This window comes from Helianthus annuus, chromosome 16 (genome assembly GCF_002127325.2).
Source record: "Helianthus annuus cultivar XRQ/B chromosome 16, HanXRQr2.0-SUNRISE, whole genome shotgun sequence".
Classification (NCBI taxonomy): Eukaryota; Viridiplantae; Streptophyta; class Magnoliopsida; order Asterales; family Asteraceae; genus Helianthus; species Helianthus annuus.
In genome coordinates this window covers 129,435,368-129,460,062 of record NC_035448.2, presented here as the reverse complement: position 1 = coordinate 129,460,062, position 24,695 = coordinate 129,435,368, and the positions used below count along the sequence as shown (strand labels likewise).

General features: G+C 35.6%; 2 protein-coding genes across 2 annotated transcripts; both read left to right on the top strand.

Moving 5' to 3' along the window:
* The first annotated feature begins 5,603 nt into the window (after positions 1–5,603).
* Positions 5,604–6,468, top strand: LOC110916057. The gene has a single exon (XM_022160806.2). The coding sequence runs from the start codon at positions 5,725–5,727 to the stop codon at positions 6,181–6,183; it is 459 nt and encodes a 152-aa protein (XP_022016498.1). The 5' UTR covers positions 5,604–5,724; the 3' UTR covers positions 6,184–6,468.
* A 1,649-nt stretch (positions 6,469–8,117) lies between these two features.
* LOC110919579 (extensin-1-like) lies at positions 8,118–8,480 on the top strand. The gene has a single exon (XM_022163851.1). The coding sequence runs from the start codon at positions 8,118–8,120 to the stop codon at positions 8,478–8,480; it is 363 nt and encodes a 120-aa protein (XP_022019543.1).
* Positions 8,481–24,695: the final 16,215 nt, after the last annotated feature.

Genomic DNA, 24,695 nt, shown 5'->3' with positions numbered 1-24,695 from the left:
CGAAAGGTCAGGTAAATCATTACGAAAGATTTCGTTATTAATTACCAGATTTTGTCATCATTACAAAAAGATTTAAAAATCCTGAAATTCTAACCTCAGGCGGCCCGCGTGAAGTTTAGGGTTAAGTTGAGGCGGGCTGCGAGCCTCCTCTTTTTCTCGCCTGATTTTTAAAACTCAGGCGGCCCGCGTACAAAAGCATGGATTCCCCCATGCGGGCCGCGTCAGGCGCCCAGATGCAGAAACATGCTTAACTTGGCTGTTCAGCCTTCCAAGAGCCATCATCTGCATTTAAACACCTCCAAATGACCCCTAAACGACCCCTAACACTAAGGACAAGTGTTGATCAGTTGTGGTGTGTGCTAGACTTTGTTGTCAATCAATTGTGGTGCTTGAAACCACTATATAAAGCCTAAGTTGCAACCATAAGTTCACACCCCATCATCTGCATCATTTGGTCATTTCTGGAGCTCCAACTTCCTCTCAAGTGGTCACACTTGGTGCATAGGACCTCAGTAAGTGTTCCACTCCTTTCCCATTTGAGCTTAACTTAGTTTTAGCTTAAAAGTCGATCCGTCGTAACTAACGGTCGACTTAGCAATAACTCACAAATGATTCAGTGAATTGTCGAATCAAGAATGGTTATTTGTTGGTAATTATGTGGGTAATAAACCTCTAAAAGGGTTCCCACTGATCACCACTATAACTATGTCAAATGTCGAGTCAAACGTGCACCCAAAAAGTCAACAAAATGTCGTTTTGGCGAATCTTGCATGATCTGTAATGTATATACTATGGAACCTGTTTTGATGATCATAAAACATGATATTAAGTATATAAACTTGTTTGCGCTCGTTTGAATCGACCATTTGCTATATTAACCCGGTTCGGAGCCGAATGTCGCAAAAGTTTGACTTTTGCATTGACTTCAGTTCTGACCCGTTTTAGTGAAGTATAGATATGCCTTAGGACTCTCTTAGGACCAGGTCACGTGATGGTATAACCCTCTGTGACCGGTTCGTCGTTTGTCCGAGTCTTTTACGCATTTCCGTTAATCGCCTAAAAGTTGACCGTAACGCCCTTTTTAAAATAAAACGAGTATTTCGGACACGTGAACGGACCATAACCTTGCTCACTAAATTATAAGCATGTCCTTAAAGTCTCACGTCAATCCGAGGTCTAGAATAAGAGTTATGCTAAATAGCGCAATTAAAATAAACTTTTGTAATAAACGACGCAATTAGCATAACACCTATCTAAGCCAAGATTTTATCACCAAAACTTTTACCCACTGTTGTAAAATAATATTTTGGGAATTTTAAAGATTTTTAATTATTTTTAGCCTGCTCATAACCTACGGTTATGGCTATGGGTCGGTAAATACCGAATATGCCCTTTTTGGCCATAAAATGAGTTCTACAAGGTCTTTTGACCCGATTCCAGTTGCTACTAATTTTAAATAATAAATAAAGTATTTTAGACTTTATAAACTGTTCGGGAAACTCAGATTTCCTGTAGAACTCGAAAAGCTCTTTAAAAGTCTTTAAAATGACCGAAAAACCCCTACGGGGCATAATGTTAACTTAAACTCGTTACGGGCATCACGGAAGGTATCCTAATGATACCGCAACCTCTTTAAGGTATATTGACTTAGGAGGCAAGCGTAGGACTCTCACGGTTACCCGTTACGCCTATTGCGTGCACGGTTCGGCTTATGTAACTAGTTTACATAAATTAGTCGATACGGGTCAAACCATATCATTTCGACCCCGAAATCCAGAATGTGAATATTAAACCCATATAAAACAAGTCTCCAGACTTGTTGGGTCAGAATCACATTCCATTCACGGTTTTCGCCTTTCCGCGCGATTTAACCGTATCTATCTTTTGAAACCAACCGGTCTAGGCTACGGCTAATATAAAGACCCGTTAGGATTCTAATAGGTTATTTTGAAAATCTTCGTTCCAGAATAAGGAGCCCCAGTAAAAGATATCGGTGATTTAATTGATTAAGGAATATACATTGCAAAGGTAAATACTTTTAACTTATTTTCCCTTATACGGGCTTGGGATACGGTATTTTTAAATATACCGCTTGGTCGGGTGTAGAAACCTTTTAATCGGAGATGATTAAATTGCATAATCCCGTTTTAATCTGTATTGATTGATAACAAATAACGTTGGGGGTTAATGACCGTGTCCTGGATATCCTTGGCTCATTTTAAAAAGTGAATGGCCACGACGTAAGCACAAGGTGTAGGCAAAACACCTCCTGTTGCATATGTATAACGTATACTCACTCGTGAGAGTATTCTTCTTGTGAGATTATATTTGTGGTGTGTCGATTAATCTTGTCCGGCTTGTATTGTATAATCACCGGCCCTAAATGTTGGACAACCATGTAAATCGGATACAAGATTTTTATTAACAAAATTGTCCCAAGTATAAAAGATTAATTTTGCCTTTGGGTATTTTAATCAACGTGTCAAAATATTTTGTGCCTTGTGCATTCAAATCAATTTTCCCAACTCTTTTCAAAGGAGTCGGTTGAATGTATTTACCAGTGTAAACTGACGTATTTTCCCCAAAAAGATTAAGTGCAGGTACCTAAACGTAAATTGGCTGGTATTAGCTCCCTAGCGTCGTGATAAGTCTCCCAAGCTTGATTGCAGTATCTGATGGAACAATATTTTATTATTATTTTGATCCGCTGTGGATATATTCGACTTCTGTAATACATTTGATATTACAACCAGAGGTTGAAGTATATATTTATCTTTAAGCTTCCGCTGTGCATTATATAATTGTGTGGTTTGACTATATTGTTGCCAACATCGTCACGGTAATCCCCCACCGGGCCCACTGGTGAGACACGTGGAAATCGGGGTGTGACACTTGCGTCCCTACCCCCTCACATTGTATAGCACCCCTTCCCCCATTTCCTAGGCGCCAAGGGGGGGGGGGGGGGGCTATGGACGGGACTCCATCTCTTTAACGAGCGCTAAAGGGTTATGCATAATTGCATATGGGACCCATTCATTCCCACCAATCAAATTTTCCTCTTTTTGATTTCCTTTTTCTTTTCCTTTTCCTATATTGTTTAAAAGGGGCCTTTAAAGGGGCGTTATCTCACACTGTGCAAGTTAACGGTAAAACCCCTCGCTTATATGATGCATAAGTGGCGCTAACATGACATTATAAACCCTTAGGGGCTTTATACCACAACACCCAACCTAATACTCAACTCATTATCATCCCTATTTAATATCAAAACTAGTAATAGTTATCAAACATGTTATATGGTTAAGTGATGAACCAGTAAGAGGTCTGAACCATTAAGTGCTGAACCAGTAAGAGGTCTGAACCATTACGAGCCTGTATAATGCTTAACCGTTCAGAGGCAAAAGTCTGACCAATTCAGATTAGAGGTCTTAACCATTCAGACTCTGTATAAATCTTAACAATTCAGAAGCAAATGTCTGAACCATTCAGACATCTGCTCGTAAAACAAACAGTCTGAAGCATTAAGTGCTAAACCAGTAAGAGGTCTGAACCATTAAGAGCCTTATTAAGAGGTAAACAAACAACCCCTGAGATCCTTAATTTTTTTTTTTGAACGCAAAAACTTCTATATATAAGATCCTTAACTTGATTTCTAAAAAGTAAGATTTAAAACCAAGGGAAAGGATCAAATAGGAAGTTTATTTTGGCTAGGAAGGATAGGAAGCAATAGGATTATGCCATGTGACAAAAAGAAAAAACATAAGAAGGGGCATTTTAGTCAAACACAAATTAGTCTCATGAAAACCCTAGATCTAAAAAACGCAGTACGTCTTTCTCTTTTATGATTCATCTCAAACCCACACCACCACCACCACAATTGCCGCCCACCACCACCACTCTACCGCCTACCGCAACCTCTCCACCGCCGCAGAAGAAAAATTGGAATTTTTAGCTTCTCCGATCGTCGTTCCGGCTTGTCTTTTCGTCCAAAACCTGATCCGCTCATATCTGAAAGCCTTAGATGTTGATGCAACTACAAAACCCTTTACGGAAGTGACGAACCTTTACTTGTTATGGAAGAAAGGATAATGGAGGCACCTGCTACAGATTCATATAAGAATTTTGTATTACGTTTTGACAAATATATAACAGAAAATAAAGAAAGAAAGGGAATGGTTACCTTATACGAAGGGTCGATACAACGGAAGGCAAGTTTTAGTTTCAGATAAGAATTTGTATTGCGTTTTTCTGTAGAATTTGGCATTGCGTTTTTGTAATGAATCTGCATTGGGTTTTTGGGATTTGTAATATGAGTGGCATATTCAGTTTTCCAATAAATGGAATCTCGTTTCCCACCAACTAAAAATATTAAATTTATTGATTTTAAATTATGGTTGAAAACTTCTACAATAACAGCTTTGATACATATTTAATCCTCAACTATTTTCTTTTTGAAATACATATTTAAATTGTTTGATGTGATGTTCTATGTGATGTTCCATGCATATGAGCAAGATCATTAACATTAAAACACTATTAAAACAGTGTGTTCTTCAATTATTTATAAACGCAATGCTACAACGCAATTTACTGTGTTTTAGTCCTTTGTGGTAAAACAAATTATTTTTTTAGGAAAACACTTTTTTATGTGTTTTTTTTGGTCTAATACGTTTTAGGAAAACACATTTTGTAGTGTTTTTAGTCCATTGCGTTTTACAAAAAACACTTTTCTTTGTGTTTTTAGGCCATTGCGTTTTTTTTAAAAAAAGACATTTTTATGTGTTTTTTGGTCCATTGCGTTTTAGAAAAACACATTTTGAAATGTTTTTAGTCTATTGCGTTTTAGGTAAAACACATTTTTATGTGTTTTCAGTCCATTGCGTTTTAGAAACTACACTTTCTTTTGAGGTTTTAGGCTATTGCGTTTTAGAAATAACACATTTCTTTGTGTTTTCTGACCATTGCGTTTTACAAATAAGACATTTCTTTGTGTTTTTGGTGCATTGCATTTTAGAAAAATGTCATTTTTTAGGTTTTTTTTTTTCATTGCGTTTTACGCAACTGGGTTTTTTCCATTGCGTTTTACGCAACTGGGTTTTCAAAAAAAATTTCGAAAATATAGCAATAGTATACTCGTTTTAAAGATTAAAAAACGCTCGTTTTTTTGGTGCAATTTTTATAAAAAAATAATGTCGTATGATAGAGTTATTAATGTTTAAAAAATGGAGGGAATTTGAGGAGAGATAAACTATTGCCTTGGATTGACTAGAATGCCCCTAAACAAACTCACGCGCCTCTTTTTTTTCTTCAATTTCCATCATTTAATCTTAGCACTTGATTAACTAAATGGATGATCAAAATCACTTCCTAATCTTCTTAGTCAAATAAACTTCCTATTGTATCTCTATTCTTAAAACCAAAATTGCTACTTCACAATCCCTAAAATATTCTAGTGAAAAAGATAAAACCATGATTAGGAACAAAGTTACACAAACGGATGATGAACCGACAAAAGTTTGGGTAAGAAAGTCAAAATAACATATACCATCATCATCATATAAGTAAGCTGTCGCCTCCATTGATGGATCCCACCACCTTTCACCACCTCCCCATTTATATTCATACCACTACCACCCTCCTCTCTCTCATCCCCATTTCAATTTCATTTCCATCTTCCTTTCAATACCCAAATACCCACGCCATTCAGATCCGACCCGACCCACCATGTTACAAAGAGAAAGATCTCTCCCCGTCTCCCACCCCACCGGTTCACCCGACCCATCCTCCGTCACCGCCGGCATCCGCCGGCGACTCTCCTCGGTCTCCTTACGCATCCACCCGTCCTCCATCTCCGACACCACCTCCGCCGCAACCGCATGGGCCATGCGCCGATCCAAATCCGTTTCTTCAATGGGTGAATCCGCATCCACCTCGATCCGAAACTGGTGGGACTGGGGATGGGGGTGGATACTTTCTAGAAAACCCGTGTTTGGACCAGATCTGGAGTTTAATAAAAGCTCTAGCAACGGTAGCAATGGTGGCAGCTGGAAGAGTGTTTTTTTAAAGGTAAGATCCGAGATCCGGAAGATGGTTAGATCCGATAAAGTTGGGCTTCCTCAAACTGTTCGGTATAATTCCGGTAGTTACTCGAGGAACTTTGACGATGGTAGCACCAGATTCTGAAATTGTTAAAAATTGGGTGATCTGTAATCTGCATTATGTTGTTGTATGAAATGAAATTCTTTTGTTTAGAGAGAGAAAATGGGAGTAGAATGTGCCGGAGATACGATTCCGGTGGCTGTCGTCGGTGGGTATGGGTTTTACTTTTACTGTTGTGGTAAAAGTTATTTTGTAAAATTGGATTATTATGTAATTTTTAATTTTTGTTAATTGTTATATATGAAATTAATTATTGTATTGTTTCTTTAAAGTTGTGGTGGTCCATGTTTTATGGGCTTTAAATTTTTATGATTATGGTGTAACAATGTATATACTTTATGTTACTTGGAGTTGATAACAAGTATGAATCCTATGGTGAAATATTTTCGTTAGTTATAAGTTTTGATCCCATAAAGACAACTGATCTTTATTTGTTCTTGTTAATTATGTAATAATTGTTACATGGTGTTCTTTAATTTGTCAAGTCGTTACTCTATGTGTTATGGAGTGTTATGGAGAACACTAAAGGAGCTTAAAGGCGAAAGAAAAAGTGTCACATGAGTGCAATGTAAGACGACACTTTCCCTCATTAATGCGGCCATCTTCGTAAACCTGTAATGGTCAACACGCCCATTGGCGCCACCTCCCCTTGCTACCATCGTTTAACTACCAACCAACTTCCTTTTTCCCATACTCCACACCCACTATCCCCACCAAGCTTGGGCCCAACGCCCTGAATGGCACACACTCATTGCGGTATTCACGATCCTGCTGATTTGGCACCACTAGCACCCCCAATGAATTCTCATAACATATGGCCTTATTGTAAATGTCAGAAAGATAAATTTGGTTCTATCAATTTAATTAGTTAATCTAGACTCATTTATGTTACAATAAGAGGCACGTAATACATTTTTGTTACAATAAGGGCATGTGTTATGATCATTAACTAGTTAATCTAGACAAGGAATGAGGCGACGTTCAACAACAATCACTTGCATTTCAATAGAATGGCGGACACTAGTAAGGAAAATGTTTTTTATTGGATTTCTAGTAGATCTAAATATGTAAACCTTAATTGGGTTAGATGGTGTGAGTTTAATATTCAGGATGTAATTTTGTGACTTTGGGGTTCATGTTTCTTGCTGACCCTTTTTTTATATATTTATGTAGAAGTTTGTCGTTCCAAAAAAATATATAATTTCTAATTTTCTATATTCTACACTAAAAGTTTAGAGTTCAATGTCGCAAACTTTTCAAAAGTTTTTGTTTTAGTTCCTCTGTGATCACTAAATTTAAAGAGCCAAACTAAAAGAAAACAATAACAATACTACGTTCCCAAGCCACTTTCTAGTTCCACCCGTGTATACAACATTATATTATGTTAAAATCTTGTTCTTTTCAGCTTGTAATAAACAAAAATAACCCACTCAACCTGTATGGTTTTTAGTTAAAACATTTTGTATATGTTGAAATTAGGGATTGGCTTGGTATCAGTATCAAACTTAGTCAAATATGAGTACCGGTACCAATATTGAAGATAGTCAAATATGTAACTGGTACCGGTACCTAAAATGCTCAGAACGGTACCAGTATTGCGGCGGTATTGGTATTTGAAAGTAAAATTCAGTAAAATTCTGGTACCGCATCGAACAGGTACCGAACCCAAAGTACTGGTACCGAAAATGCCAAAAAATGCGCACTGAATCGATACTGATATTCGTTACGAGAAATTCGGTACCGGTATCAAAACTGTACCAAGTCAGTACCGATACCCAGTACCAAATGATCATCCCTAGTTGAAATAAGGAATAATGGATTTTAATAATCTCAACTATTTGCCATTGGCCGACAACGGTCCCAACTATAAAAATAACCACTAATGGTCCCACCTTTTAATCTATTGTCCACCAATGGACATTTTCTAACTGAAGTCTAACCCAGTTAGTTTTTTTGTGATGTGGACGCCGACGTGGCATAGTCCTTTGTTATCTGACGAGGTGGTTGCTTATGTGGCACCACCTTACCCCCACCACCACCAATCGCCACCACCATTAGCCACCACCACTACCACCAGCCACCACCAGCCACCTCCAGCCATCGACCATCACGATCAGCCGCCACCACCAGCCACCTCCACAACCACCACCACCACCATCAGCCGCCACCACCCACCTCCATCGTCATTAATCATCACCACCCACTACCATCAACCACTACCACCCACCTCCACCGCCATTAGCCATCACCACCAACCTCCTCTGATATCTCTTTTCCGGCCAAACGAAGCAACAAGACCCCAATCTGACTGTCACAATTGACGACTGCAATTATTCAAATGAAGGGTCGGGTGCAGGTTTGTAAACATTTAGATCGGGGTCTTGGGTGGTGATGGCTGATGGCATTGGATGTGGATGGTGGCGGTTGATGGTTGTGTAGGGATGACAATCAAACCCGAACCCGATAGGTAAACCCGAAACCGATACATTTGGGACGGGTTTGGGGTCGGTTAATCTGGTTTGGGAATAGTTTTTATATTTTTTTTCACGGGTTTAGTACGGCTTTGAGATTTAGTGATATACTCGTTTACCCGAGAAAGTGTACCCATTTACCCGATTGTATACCCGATATAATTTCTTTTATATTGTTAAATATGTTTGTATGTATATATCTATATATATATATATATATATATGATACATCCATCTTTTTATGCATATAAGTATCTATTCCGTATACATTGTAGTTATTTGATATATATTTTTATAGTGACAATACGAAATGTAACCGGTTAGTAGATACCTTAGTAGATACCCGATGGGTTTTGGGTTGAGTATACCCTACGGGTAAGCTTTCTAAATTAACGGGTGTACCCGAAACCCGCGGGTATGGTGGTGGGTGATAGCAGCTGATGGTGGTGGTCGTTGTGACCGGTGGTGGTGGTTTTGGGGTGAGGTGGTGCCATATAAGCGACCACCTCATTAAATGACAAAGGTCTATGCCATGCCAGCGTTCACGTCACTAAAGATGAACTAGGTTAGACCTCAGTTAGAAGATATTTATTGGTGAACAATAGGTTAAAAGGCAAAACCATCAGTGTTTATTTTTGTAGTTTGTTGTCGGCCAACAACAAGTGGTTAGACTATCTCCAATGCTAAACGCGCCCTTAGATGCCTTTAGCTGTCACATCATCTGACACATAATATCCTTACAAATCCTTAAAAACCTCAATTTCATCTCCAACCCTACAAATATTCTTACCCTTCTTAATTTTCACCTCATCACCTATCCATTACACACAATATTTAAATAAAACATTTCTTTTTTTACTTTGGGTCCACCTCATCGCATGAACCGAGGCAAATCCATGCCCTTATGCAAGGACATCTAACCTAAGGGCATGTTAGGATAGATGCACTTCAATGGTAATGATCTTTAAAGACTTGTAAGAACATCCTCCAATGGATGCATTCGAGATAGTCTTAGAATTATTGAAAATTTAACTTCCTTGAAATAATATAGTAAAGAGAATATGCATGCATTATAATTTATAAATAAATAAACGAAGTTTCTTTTTTTTTCCAAACGGCAAATATAAACAAGTGGAGGAAACAAAAAGGTACAAAAACCATGTTGGTCATGTGTGTTTCCATGATAGGCTATGGGGTGTCACCGACAGAACAGTTGCCGATGCCAGCTGGCCACTTCTTTCTCTCCCGCAAAAAGTAAATTAGAATTACAATAATATATTAATATTTCCGATCCTAGAAATGGAACATAAATTTTCTGTTCTTCAAATATAAATATAACGTTTTCCTCAAAAAATATAAAAAAAACTTCAGTTGTGTCAGTTGCTAATGTTCGTCAATTAGACTATCTCCAATGCTAAGGAGTCCTTAGGCGTCCTTAGTTGCCTAGTCAGCTGCCACATCATATCCATACAAATCCTTAAAAATCCTTACAAATCCTTAAAACCTCTCAATTTCATCTTCAACCATACAAATATCCTTACATATCCTTAGATTTTCCACATCATCACCTCTTTTTTTCTTTAAATTCAATTACTTAAATAGGTAATATCTAAAATAAAAAAAAAGTAAATTTGATAAAAAAATAAATAAATACATATGCACCGAAAATTTTTCTTAATTGGATTTTTTTAATCTACTTTGATTATATAGGGTTAATGTAGTTCTTTTAATATTATTATATAGTAAAAATCTTCTTACATACTTTACTCTTTCTATCTTCTCCAATTAGACTATCTCCAATGCTAAGGAGTCCTTAGGCGTCCTTAGTTGCCTAGTCAGCTGCCACATCATATCCATACAAATCCTTAAAAATCCTTACAAATCCTTAAAACCTCTCAATTTCATCTTCAACCATACAAATATCCTTACATATCCTTAGATTTTCCACATCATCACCTCTTTTTTTCTTTAAATTCAATTACTTAAATAGGTAATATCTAAAATAAAAAAAAAAGTAAATTTGATAAAAAAAATAAATAAATACATATGCACCGAAAATTTTTCTTAATTGGATTTTTTTAATCTACTTTGATTATATAGGGTTAATGTAGTTCTTTTAATATTATTATATAGTAAAAATCTTCTTACATACTTTACTCTTTCTATCTTCTCCAATTATACAAATTTCACTTGTCTGTAATTCATGTCTAAATAATAAATGTTTAAATAATTAGTGAAAATGTTAATATCTAAATAAAAAGCGAACCACATTAAAAAAAAAATAAAAGCATAGAAATTGTATTACACACCTAACCAATTTTTTTATTGGAATTTTTAGAACTAGTTTGTTTTAAATTGGATTCTTTTTAATGGGTGTAAATAAAACCTTTAATTAGAGGGACCTACTATGTAGTTTACTTTAATTAAAAGGGTAATTATAAAACTTTTAATATTAAAATAAAAATCCTCAACCTACTCTTATCCTGTACATCTTCTCCATCCTCCATTGATTTATTGAAGCTTCAACATTTTCAAAAGAACCCAATCTCAACCGTCATTGAAAAAAAACAATATAAAAAACAAGGAAATGGCACAATAACCGACATAAACCAAGCCCTTAGCTTCGGACGTTCACCTTTCGGATAATTTCGGGCGGCTGACTCCAACGCTCCACTGAAATTCGGACAGCTCCAGCGTGGCTTCGGACAGATTTGATTCGGGCGCATTAAAGATAGTCTTAGCAATTGTTACCGGAAATCGACTAAATTATTTGCTTAATGCACTCGTGATTTTTAATCAGTGTCATGGATACACGGACGTTAAATTATATAAAATTGAAAGGTTAATTAATGATTTATGTGGTAAGGAGAAAAGTAATTACGAATTCATTTTTTTTTCTTTACAAAATTGAAGATTTGTTTTTCACTCTTTATCAAGTTGTAAAACGTTAGGTATGTAATGCTCAATTGTTTACAAAATTCATGTTAAGTCGGTATGAATATCATCTTTAAAAATTACATAACATATCCGAAAAGATTGTTTGGTTTTTTGATCTTGGTTAGTTGACTTGGTTCTCTTTGTAAAATACGGAAATATTCAGCTTTTATTGGACGTTTTCTTGACCAAAAATGATGTTTTCTTTGATTCTTAACTAGTTACTCCTGAATTGCTCATTTAAGAAGATATGGCATCACAGTCTTTGTTGGCCCGTGTTTATTTATCGTAGAGTTTCTGTCGTTAAAAAAAACTCGACAAGAAAGGCGGGAATTGAACAATGAACGGGAAAGGGGATGGCTATGGGATTATTTTTCTAAATTGTTTGTTTTATAAGTATAATGGTTATTTCATATCTTGTTAACATATGTACATTCCAACAGTGTTAATGAGCAAACACGATAACAAAGAATAAACACCATATCCGAAATATTCATAATGAAATGTTCAAATTCATAATTTAACCACCTAGCCCTCCATGTAATTATTAATTCTTAAATTAAAGAGTATATTCTTTTTAAAAGAGAAAAAATAAGATCTTTTTTCTCTTAACCATTTTAACTTTTCACGCATCCTAAAAATTGTAACATTATTCAAACTTTAAACTGTCTTGATTTATTTTCTTGTTTTTTTATGAAAAGTTAAATGTATCTATATGTGAAACAATAATCATTAACGATTATTGATGACTACAATCTTAGTTTTGTTTCTGCTCAAATAATCTTGGCATATAATTATAAATTATGATATGACTAAATCAATTCATATAATGTCGATTTATAAGATTTCTGCATTGTATGTTATATATTGTGCTTTGCTTGGTTTTATATGCTTTGAGTTGTTTGTTTTTTTTGCTTTTGGGTTTGTACATTTGGGTCGGCGAGGGTTTAAAAGGTTGAACCATTACCATGTCTTCTCCTTTACGTGCGCTCTCTCTCTCTCTATCTCTACATTGCTTTCTCTCTGTTTCTCCGGCTACTTTAGGTAAGCGTTTTCTTCGTCTGTTTACATATGTTGTTCGACCATCTTTCTTTTTGGTTGTTACTGTTTGAACGCTTTCTTTTTCTGGCTTTGTATGTTACATATGTACACTTTCTGGCCAACACCGCTGAATATTTGCTTCCTACGTTGATGTATGTTGTTTCACCGTCTGTGATTTTGGGTTTCCGTCTTTCTAACTTTTGGCTTGCTGCCTTTTTTTGTTATTGATGTTACCAGAGGTTTTGTGTGACGGTATGGTTAGTGTTAACTTTGTCTGTAACGTAGACGTACTTTAAGTTTTTATACACTCAGCTGATGTTTTGGGTTTATCGATTGCTTTTGACGATTCGACAAGATGTACATGTTTTTTTATGTTGATCAGTTATGTTTAAACATAATGGAAAACATGAATAATATACCTGTGTAACAACTCTCATTAAAATTAATAATTAGAATGGTAATTAGCTATTAAGAAAACCCTAATTGAGACACCCAAGTAATTCTGCACTAACCCTAAAATTTCGAAACAATCGGAATCAGGATCAGGGCCTCTAAAACTCAGGGGGGGGGGTTAAACCCTAATCGATATTATCTTTATTATACGTTGTCTGAATTGAATTTTATAAAACTGTCAACTCACCCAAGCTACTGGACACGAAACCTACCCTACCCTAAATTGGCATCCCAGGCGATACGCGGGAGGTTCCTCGAATTCTGCCGCGACACGCGGGAGAAGCCAATTTTCAGTATAAATAGAGGGCCTTGGGACTTGAATCTGGGAGTTGGAACGACGTAAAATCGTTGTCTGTACGTCGAGTTAAGGTCGTTTTACTACAATTAAACACACACACTGTTATCGAGGTGCTGTCGCGGAACAGGGTAATTACTCGATCGCTATTAGGATTCATTTCCGGGATCAACATATCCAAAGAATGTCTAAGTGCCGCCCACATTGGGTTATGCTTTGTCGTTTGTCGATAATTCGATAAATGAGTTGAAGCATTATACTTTGTCGTTTGTCGATAATTCGATAAATGAGTTGAAGTATTATACTTTGTCGTTTGTCGTTAATACGATAAATGAGTTGAAGTATTGCACTTTGTCATTCATTGTGAAAATTTGATCTCGTAAATTATCGTGACTGCTGCATTGATCACTAACCCTGTTTTGTGTGCATTATTGTTGAAATTAGGTTAACAGGGCTAAAATCATATTCTGTCAGTACCAAATCTGCAATGTGAGTTATTCTTCTTTTATAAACTCTTTTCTCACAGTTTGTGAGCTGTTAACTGTTTACAATACTCCAAATTATTTTCAGAATTATAACTTACAGTGATTAAGTTTATGTAATCACCAAATTATAGCCGGTATGTGGGGTATTGTGCACATTACTTGATAATCTTCACCATTGGGGCAGCCATTGGGTGATATGACCATAATCACAGACACCATTGGACGTATGGGCCAATGGGTCGAGTGGTAAAGTACTGTGGGTAGATTGGTTGATATCAGAAACATTGTAAAAGATCTTACCACTGTAAATTATAATAAATGTGTCATTTTCAGTAACTAGAATAATTCACTCAGTATTTCCCCGCTGACAAAATCTTTTTCAAACATGTTTCAGGTGATCTGCTGTAATTCAGGAAAAATGCAGGGGAAGCATTTCAAGCTTAAGATAGTGGCTCAATATAAAATAAAGAATTATGTTTTATTAATAAAATCTTGTTATTGTAAATTATCAGGGTTTTATCCCGAATTGTGAAATAAAAATAAATCGGGAAAAGTTTTAACTTAGCCGATCCTGTGAATAAATTTTCCGCTGCTAAACTCACAATAAATAAAGTACCGCAGGATTTCTGTCTAGCGGCTCCTGAAGCGGGTAAAACCGGGTCGGGGGCCGTGACAGAAACAAGGTGGTATCAGAGCCACTAAGTTAAGCTAATTAAGTATTTAAACGATACTTAATTTTCCTGATTACTATTATTATGATTATGTGTTTATGTGCTTTTAACTGATTATTTGTTAGTTATAGTATGGGTAAACAAAAGTTGCAAGATATCTATCTTAAATTAGATAGATCAATTTATGAAGAAGGAAGTTCGTCCAAAACTAAATTTTCAAAGCTCCCTACAATTCCTGAAGAAGGAATATTTGTGCAAAAAGCGAATTATGAAAATCCGCTTTCTCCTAGAAAAAGGAATATGATTATTAAGAAAAGTAAGGAGCAAATCAGAGAAAAAAAAATTAAAAAGGAAACCCAGGATTTAATCGATAAATCACCTTGGGAAGATAAACTCGATGAAAAATGGGCAAATTTATATATGCTAGCCACTGTGGCAGAACATGCAAATCTCTAGAAGCCCTAAATTAGCAAGCAGTACTTCTCAATAAGTAAATAAATAAAATTTAGTAAAATAAATATGAGTGTGTTTTCTGTATTTTGTACAAATAGTGTGCAATAAAACTTTCATGTTATTTGTTAAACTTTGTTCCAAAGTTTTAACTTGATATTTTGTGCATTTTGCATATATGCTACACAGCATGAACGAGATATCTGAAGCTTTTCAGATCCTCAATCTATATCCAGTGAATATCGAAGTTTCTCATGAATTTACAGGATATTTTGCTGATGTGGACCAACCTGTAAAATTTCCTACTCCACCAGTAACCAAACCAAAAAGAAGGCCAAAGAAAAATTATGTGTGGGGAAGCCGTATACGTAAGAAAAAGTCAGTTACAAAACCTCCTAGAACTAGTAAACCTTTAGAAAAAGGAAAGGCGATTATAATCCAGGAAAACCCTAATCCGCAAGAATAGGAAACTGAAGCCAATGACGAATCTAGGCAAATGGAGGAACAGTTTGATCAGTATTCTCAAGAAATAGAAATAGAAATAGGGCAAGGTTCTAGACCAACTCAGGTAGAATTCGGAGAGATCTCTAATCAAAATAAGAAAATTACCTTTCAGGATCAGATAGATATTTTACTGGAAAAATGTGAGACTATGCAACCTGCCAACACAGGTATCTTTACCTATCCTATCGAAAACCCAATCCCTATGAATTTTGCACCAACAATCACTGAACCAATAGTCCACGACCAACCTGTTGAAATGGAAGAATGGTGGACAAATGATTGGCAATTTCAAAATATTGTCAATAGCCCTTACTCGTTTCTTCCACAGTTTGACCCAGAACCCCTACCTAATCCACCAATGAGTAATGAAAATCTGGCTGAACTTCGCCATTTCGGTGAAGAGTTGATGGATGCAGGGAATAGAATTAGGGAAATAGGGGGACAGATTGCCTGGAAGTATGACGAGAGGGAACTCCGTTTCTAGAATGACAAGTAGGAGGGTGGTAAAACTATCTTTGTAAAATAGTGAAACCAGTTGTAACATAACGAATAAAACGTTGTAAGATATCGGTGTGTATTGATGCATACTATACTGATATAAAATAGAATCGAGAAATCGATAATTTTGACTTATATGTTATAAATTGTTCGATTATTTGTATAATTTGCTAATTGCTAATTTATTTTAATAAATTATCATCAGATGGCAAATAATAATAACGAACCAGTAAATGAAGTTAATCAATCGGAGCAACACCCAGAAGATCAATATATGACCAAAAGAGATATCGAAAATATTGTTGCCCAAGGAATAGCCAACGCAATTCCAATGTTCGTTGCTGCTATGAAACATCCAAACGATCCGCAACATATCATTCCTAGTAAACATACTAGCGAAGATAATTTCAGTAATAGTATAAACGGGGGCAATGATCATATCAATCATGACAATGAATCTCAGCACACGCCGCGCCCTAAGAAACGAAAGGCTGCAACACCTGGTTGCACTTTCAAAGAATTTCTTGCTTGTAAACCCGCTGAATTTGCAGGCAATGAAGGAGCAACTGCAACACTGCGATGGTTAGAGAAAACCGAAGCAGTAATTGCAATAAGTAAATGTGCTGAAGGAGATCAAGTCATGTATGCCTCAAACCTGTTTAAGGAAGGAGCACTAGAATGGTGGAACACAGTGCTGCAGGCAAAAGGCAGACGGGTGGCTTATGCTATGACTTGGGAAGAATTTAAGAATCTTGTCGAAAGAAAATTCTGTCCTGAGTATGAGAAGGAACAGATGGCAAATAAGTTCCTAAATCATCGAATGACAGGGGTAGATTGTCGTGGTTATACTTCGACATTCTTCGAATATGCGAGAGTGGTACCTAACCTGGCTTCGCCAGAACCAGTACTCATTTCTCGATATATTTGGGGATTAATTAGCGAAATTCGCAATATCGTCAAGGCTGCGAGACCTCATACTATTGACGATGCAGTAGAATTAGCTAATACTTTAACCGACGAACTGGTCCGCACAAGAGATGAAGATAGGAAGAAAGAATTGGCTCAGAAAATTACCCAAGGATTTAGGGTGGGTAATAGTAGTAACTTCAAGAAGAAAGGAACAAGACAATCTTCCATCCCGCCATTCTGCAGGAATTGCAAAAGGAAGCATTTTGGAAAATGCAATGCAATTTGTAACTTCTGCAAATCTGTGGGCCATAGTGAAGAAAACTGTAAGAAGAAAACTGTAACCTGCTTTCACTGTGGAGAAACCGGACATTACAAAACCGAATGTCCTAAACTGAACAAAATCACTGATAACAAAGGCAAACCCGTTGAAGGAACTGTTAAGAAGAATGCCAGAGCTTTCCAGCTAACTACTCAAGAAGCCGAGCTCATTCCGGATGTGATAGCCGGTACGTTTTTAGTTCACAACGTCTATGCAAAAGTATTATTTGACTCTGGTGCAAACCAAAGTTTTATAAATACTTCATTCTGTCAAGCTCTTAAGTTACCGTTGACTACCGTTAGACAAATTTTTACAGTCGAAACTGCAGATGGGAATTCAGTCAAAATTAATCAGGTTTTGCAAAAAGTAGAAATAGAACTTTCAGGTCATAAGTTTGTTGCAAACCTATTGCCTATTAAATTAGCTGAGTTTGATGTTGTGTTAGGAATGGATTGGTTAATAGCCAACCATGCTCAAATCATATGTGATAGAAATTCTATAGAAATTCAAGCACCTACTGGAGAGAGGTAATTAAGATTTCAGGAGATAAACCTAGGAAGCCATTAAAGTTCATATCAGTAATGAAAGTTGCTAATTATGAACGGAACCAAGGAATAGTATATATGATTTCCGTAATCATTTGTACTAAAGGCAAAGAACTCAAGGAGATTCCTGTAGTCTCAGAATACCCAGATGTATTTCCAGAAGATTTAACTGGATTACCACCAGACAGAGAGGTAGAATTTAGGATTCATCTAATTCCAGGAACTACACCGATAGCCAAGGCACCCTATCCATTAGCTCCTACCGAAATGCTAGAATTGAAAAAGCAATTAGATGAATTACTAAGCAAAGGATTTATACAACCTAGTTCATCCCCTTGGGGTGCACCAGTGTTGTTTGTGAAAAAGAAAGATGGATCAATGAGAATGTGTATTGATTATAGAGAGTTGAATAAGGTCACAATTAAGAATCGGTACCCATTACCTAGGATTGATGATCTTTTCGATCAATTACAAGGAGCTAGGTATTTCTCTAAGATAGACTTAAGATCCGGATATCATCAATTGAAGGTACAAGAGGAAGACATACCTAAAACTGCTTTCAGAACTAGGTATGGTCATTATGGGTTTACAGTCATGCCCTTCGGATTAACCAATGCCCCAGCTGCATTCATGGACATGATGAACCGAATCTGTAAACCATATTTGGATAAATTTGTGATCGTATTCATTGACGATATACTCATTTATTCCAAAAGTCAAGTTGAGCATTGTCAGCACTTGCATGCACTCTTAACTTTATTAAGAAAAGAAAAATTGTACGCTAAATTCTCAAAGTGTGAATTTTGGTTACAAGAAGTGCAATTCTTAGGCCATATGGTGAATTATGAAGGTATTCACGTAGATCCTGCTAAGATCGAAGCAATTACCAACTGGAAGGTTCCACAAACTGCAATGGAAATTAGAAGTTTTATAGGTTTAGCCGGTTATTATAGACGGTTTATTAAGGATTTTTCCAATATAGCCGTACCATTAACTAAGCTGACCTGTAAAGCCACTAAGTTTGAATGGGGACCAAAACAAGAAGAAGCTTTTAGAATCTTAAAGCAGAAATTAACCAATGCGCCAATCTTAGCCTTACCAGAAGGAACAGAAAATTTTGAAGTATATTGTGATGCTTCAAAATTAGGATATGGATGCGTGTTGATGCAACGCAAGAAGGTAATTGCGTATGCCTCCAGACAATTGAAAAAGCACGAAGAAAACTATACGGCTCATGATTTAGAACTAGGAGCCATAGTTTTTGCCCTTAAGATTTGGAGACATTATCTGTATGGAAGTAAGTTTACTGTTTATACAGACCACAAGAGTTTAAGATATATATTCGGACAAAAAGAGTTAAACATGAGACAAAGAAGATGGATGGAAGTCTTGAGTGATTACGACTGTGATATTCAATATCATGAAGGAAAGGCCAACGTAGTAGCAGATGCCTTAAGTCGTAAGTTCCATGAAAAGCAAAAACAAGTCCGTGCTCTTAGAATAAATTTACAAGTAGATTTAAGGGAACAAGTGAAGGAAATCCAGAAAACGGCAATCAAGGACAATACCGAAGGAATGAAAGGTTATCTAAAAGAATTAGAACAAGGAAATGATGGAATTTGGAAATTCCACAAAAGCAGAATTTGGGTACCTAAGCAAGGAGATTTAAGATCGAAAATTTTAGAGGAAGCTCATAAATCTAGGTATACTGTACACCCAGGAAATAATAAGATGTACCAAGATTTAAGAAAGAATTTCTGGTGGATAGGAATGAAAAAGGACATAGCTGAATACGTATCTAAGTGTTTAACTTGTTTACAAGTTAAAGCTGAACACCAGAAACCCTCAGGTCTATTACAACAGTTAGAAATGCCTGTATGGAAATGGGAACTCATAACAATGGACTTTGTTACTAAGTTACCCAAAACCAGAAAAGGTAATGATGCAATTTGGGTAATTGTGGACCGATTAACCAAATCAGCTCATTTTCTACCCATAAAAGAAACCTTTAGCATGGAAAGGTTAGCCAAGTTGTATGTGGATGAAATAGTATCCTTACATGGAGTCCCGCTCTCCATCGTATCGGATAGAGATAGTCGTTTCACTTCCCGATTTTGGACAAGTTTTCAAGAATCAATGGGAACCCGACTCAATCTCAGTACTGCGTATCATCCACAAACTGATGGACAAAGTGAAAGGACGATCCAAACTCTGGAAGACATGCTTCGAGCATGTGTAATTGACTTTGGAGGTAATTGGGATAACCATTTACCATTAATTGAATTCTCCTATAACAATAGTTATCATTCAAGTATCGAGACCGCTCCATTCGAGGCACTGTATGGACGCAAGTGCAGAACACCTGTATGTTGGGCGGAAATAGGAGAAAGTCAATTATCAGGTCCAGAAATTGTACAGGAAACTACAGACAAGATAACTCAAATTAAGGAAAGATTGAAAACAGCAAGAGATCGCCAGAAGAGCTATGCAGACAATCGTCGCAAACCACTTGAATTCCAAATCAAAGTACTATTAAAAGTATCTCCTTGGAAAGGAGTTGTAAGATTTGGAAAGAAAGGAAAACTGAGTCCCCGATATGTTGGACCATTTCCAGTGATTCAACGAATCGGACCAGTTGCCTATCGCTTACAGCTACCAGAAGAACTAGCTGGAGTACATGATGTATTTCATGTATCCAATCTCAAGAAATGTTTATCAGACGAATCTCTGATAGTACCTCTTCAAGACATAGAGGTAAATGAAAAGCTCAAATTCATAGAGAAACCTTTACAGATAGAAGATAGGAAAATCAAGTTTCTCAAACACAAGCGACTTGTACTGGTAAAAATCAAATGGAATTCCAAGAGAGGACCAGAATACACTTGGGAACTGGAGTCAGAAATGAAACGCAAGTATCCTCATCTATTCCAGTGAATCTCGAGGACGAGATTTTTCCTAAGGTGGGGAGGATGTAACAACTCTCATTAAAATTAATAATTAGAATGGTAATTAGCTATTAAGAAAACCCTAATTGAGTCACCCAAGTAATTCTGCACTAACCCTAAAATTTTCGAAACAATCGGAATCAGGATCAGGGCCCCTAAAACTCAGGGGGGGGGGTTAAACCCTAATCGATATTATCTTTATTATACGTTGTCTGAATTGAATTTTATAAAACTGTCAACTCACCCAAGCTACTGGACACGAAACCTACCCTACCCTAAATTGGCATCCCAGGCGATACGCGGGAGGTTCCCCGAATTCTGCCGCGACACGCGGGAGAAGCCAATTTTCAGTATAAATAGAGGGCCTTGGGACTTGAATCTGGGAGTTGGAACGACGTAAAATCGTTGTCTGTACGTCGAGTTAAGGTCGTTTTACTACAATTAAACACACACACTGTTATCGAGGTGCTGCCGCGGAACAGGGTAATTACTCGATCGCTATTACGATTCATTTCCGGGATCAATATATCCAAAGAATGTCTAAGTGCCGCCCACATTGGGTTATGCTTTGTCGTTTGTCGATAATTCGATAAATGAGTTGAAGCATTATACTTTGTCGTTTGTCGATAATTCGATAAATGAGTTGAAGTATTATACTTTGTCGTTTGTCGTTAATACGATAAATGAGTTGAAGTATTGCACTTTGTCATTCATTGTGAAAATTTGATCTCGTAAATTATCGTGACTGCTGCATTGATCACTAACCCTGTTTTGTGTGCATTATTGTTGAAATTAGGTTAACAGGGCTAAAATCATATTCTGTCAATACTAAATCTGCAATGTGAGTTATTCTTCTTTTATAAACTCTTTTCTCACAGTTTGTGAGCTGTTAACTGTTTACAATACTCCAAATTATTTTCAGAATTATAACTTACAGTGATTAAGTTTATGTAATCACCAAATTACAGCCGGTATGTGGGATATTGTGCACATTACTTGATAATCTTCACCATTGGGGCAGCCATTGGGTGATATGACCATAATCACAGACACCATTGGACGTATGGGCTAATGGGTCGAGTGGTAAAGTACTGTGGGTAGATTGGTTGATATCAGAAACATTGTAAAAGATCTTACCACTGTAAATTATAATAAATGTTTCATTTTCAGTAACTAGAATAATTCACTCAGTATTTCCCCGCTGACAAAATCTTTTTCAAACATGTTTCAGGTGATCTGCTGTAATTCAGGAAAAATGCAGGGGAAGCATTTCAAGCTTAAGATAGTGGCTCAATATAAAATAAAGAATTATGTTTTATTAATAAAATCTTGTTATTGTAAATTATCAGGGTTTTATCCCGAATTGTGAAATAAAAATAAATCGGGAAAAGTTTTAACTTAGCCGATCCTGTGAATAAATTTTCCGCTGCTAAACTCACAATAAATAAAGTACCGCAGGATTTCTGTCTAGCGGCTCCTGAAGCGGGTAAAACCGGGTCGGGGGCCGTGACAACCTGTTACAGCAGACAGGCCAGCAGAGAATCCAGTCAGAGATGCAACCATTGAGTGACATACTTGTCAGGATGATCTGGTTCCTCCTTAGGGTGTAAGATTATGATGGTGATGAAACCGAAACAAGGGAAGGATTCGGTTATGGAGAGAGAGCCGAGTGATGTTATTAGGATTGTGTAAATTGTGTAACCCTTAAACTCTCTAATAATCTCCTTATATATACACCCAAGAGGAAACCTAATTAGTTAATAAGGGTAATATGGTCCATCAACAATTACCAACTAATTATTAATAAGTTATTAATATATTTTGATCTATATAATATAAATGATTATAGGGGATGGTTCAAATGAAAACCACTTTTATTGTGAAAACTCGAAAACTAACTAAGAAAAGCCTAAAAAACACACAAATTTTTTTTATAAAAATCGCTGGTTTTTATATATGAAAAAAAACTTTTTTTTCAAAAAAAAAATTGTATTACACATGTGTAATAATACACATGTGTAGTATTACACATGTGCAATACAAAAAAAAAATGAAATTTTTTTATATAAAAAAACCTGCGAAAATTATTATGCAAAAAAATTTGGTATTTTTTTTTGGCTTTTTTAATTAGTTTTCGAGTTTTTACAATAACTAATGGTTTTCATTTAAACCTTCTCCAATGATTATAATGGCTACAAGATTAAATATTATAATAATAATATATTTAATCTCACATTTAAATCTGACTTTAACTAACCAAATCCCTTTACATAAGAGCTTGGATCATTTCTTTAGGTGCTCCATTTATTTTGTTTTAATATACGTGTTCTTAAATCAGACTTTAACTAACCAAGTGTGTATATATATATATATAAATGAGATGTGATTTGGGCTATGTGGCATTGGATTTGGGACAATTTTGCTGATGTGGCAACCTCATTTTTTGAGTTTAGGAGGGAATTCTCAAATGCAATAACCATTCACGATTTTAATACAATGGAAGCGGGATCCGAATGTTGTGGGTCGGGTTTTTTCATTTCCCAATTCACCTTTTGCATATATTCGGATCATTTATAAACTTTTTCATTTTCTTATCTCTCATTCATACCTACCTTAACTTTACCTTCTTCTCTCTTCCTTTAGAACATTCAATCGGTTATCTTCTCACCATCTTTACAAAAATTAGGTCAACATCAAAGGTAAATACGCTAAATTAAATCTAAATATTTGTTATATATGTTATTAATCAAGATCTGCTGTTGATTTTATGTTATTAATTTCTATATAAAGTTAGATTTATAAACATTGTTTGTGCTTCTATTAACTATTTATTTGGTCTGATTTTTGAGGATCCGACCATAAATCTTGAATGTATTTTGTTTTACTTTGTTGTTTATAAATCTTGAATGTATTTTGTTTTACTTTGTTCTTTATGTAGGATTCATATTTAATCTAATGGATTGAACATGTTTACTATTGTTAAATAAAAACCGAAATCTAGATCAGATGTTTTTGTTGATTGTTGATGATTGTTTAGACTATGTAAATCCCTAATTCCGTCATAACAATCGGAATACGACAATTGGTCAAGCAACAGAGATTAGCTCAAACAATCTAAATTGTTTTTGTATTTTTTTCCGTTAAGTTTTCTTTTTTTAATTAACAATATTCTGTGTTAAAAATTTTTCAATTTTAGTTTAAAGATAATTTAATGTATATAAGCATAATTTATGAAAATTTATGATTTTGTAATTAAATGTCTGTTTATGTAATTAGTCAATGTTTCTATAATTAGTTTCACGTTTTATTTTTAAACATATTATTTACTTTCTTTTACAGTTATGGTTCCAATCAACTCTTCAACTTCTCTCCAATCTTATTCCAAGAATACCATCGGTTTCCATATAACAATGAATTTCTTTAGTGGATCTACATATATAGATGGGTTGATATTCTTTACCGTCATCATCTACATCTACTCTTCATTGAATCCATTCCTGAAGTTCACATATCGTTTTACAATCTGTAAGTTGTTTTTGTTAAATTCATTCTTTAGTCTTTATTCATGTGTTTTTTCTTTTATGTTATGTGTTTAATGTATGTTTATGTTTATTTAACCCTAAGTCCGTTTGGTATTTAACATTATTGAAAATTATGTCATTTTTTGTATTTAACATTATTTACACTAAACCCTATATCCGATTTTTATCAATATCTGTCTTTACTTTTATATGAATTGATGTATAATAACTTATATTTGATTCTGTTTGTTAATAAGTTTGTGAATGTCATTCCAAATCCTTAATCCCATTAGCATTGTTATTTATGTTGACCTAAAGTCGATTTTTGATGCAGACTATTTCGTATGATTATGTTTATATGATTTTTTCAGTATGATGGACTGTTTAGGTTTATGTTATACAAGCCCTGATTCTTATTGTCACAGAAATTCTTATTATTTTTTCAGTATTATATATTTTTATGATTGTCATGTTTATGTAATATATCATCTTTTT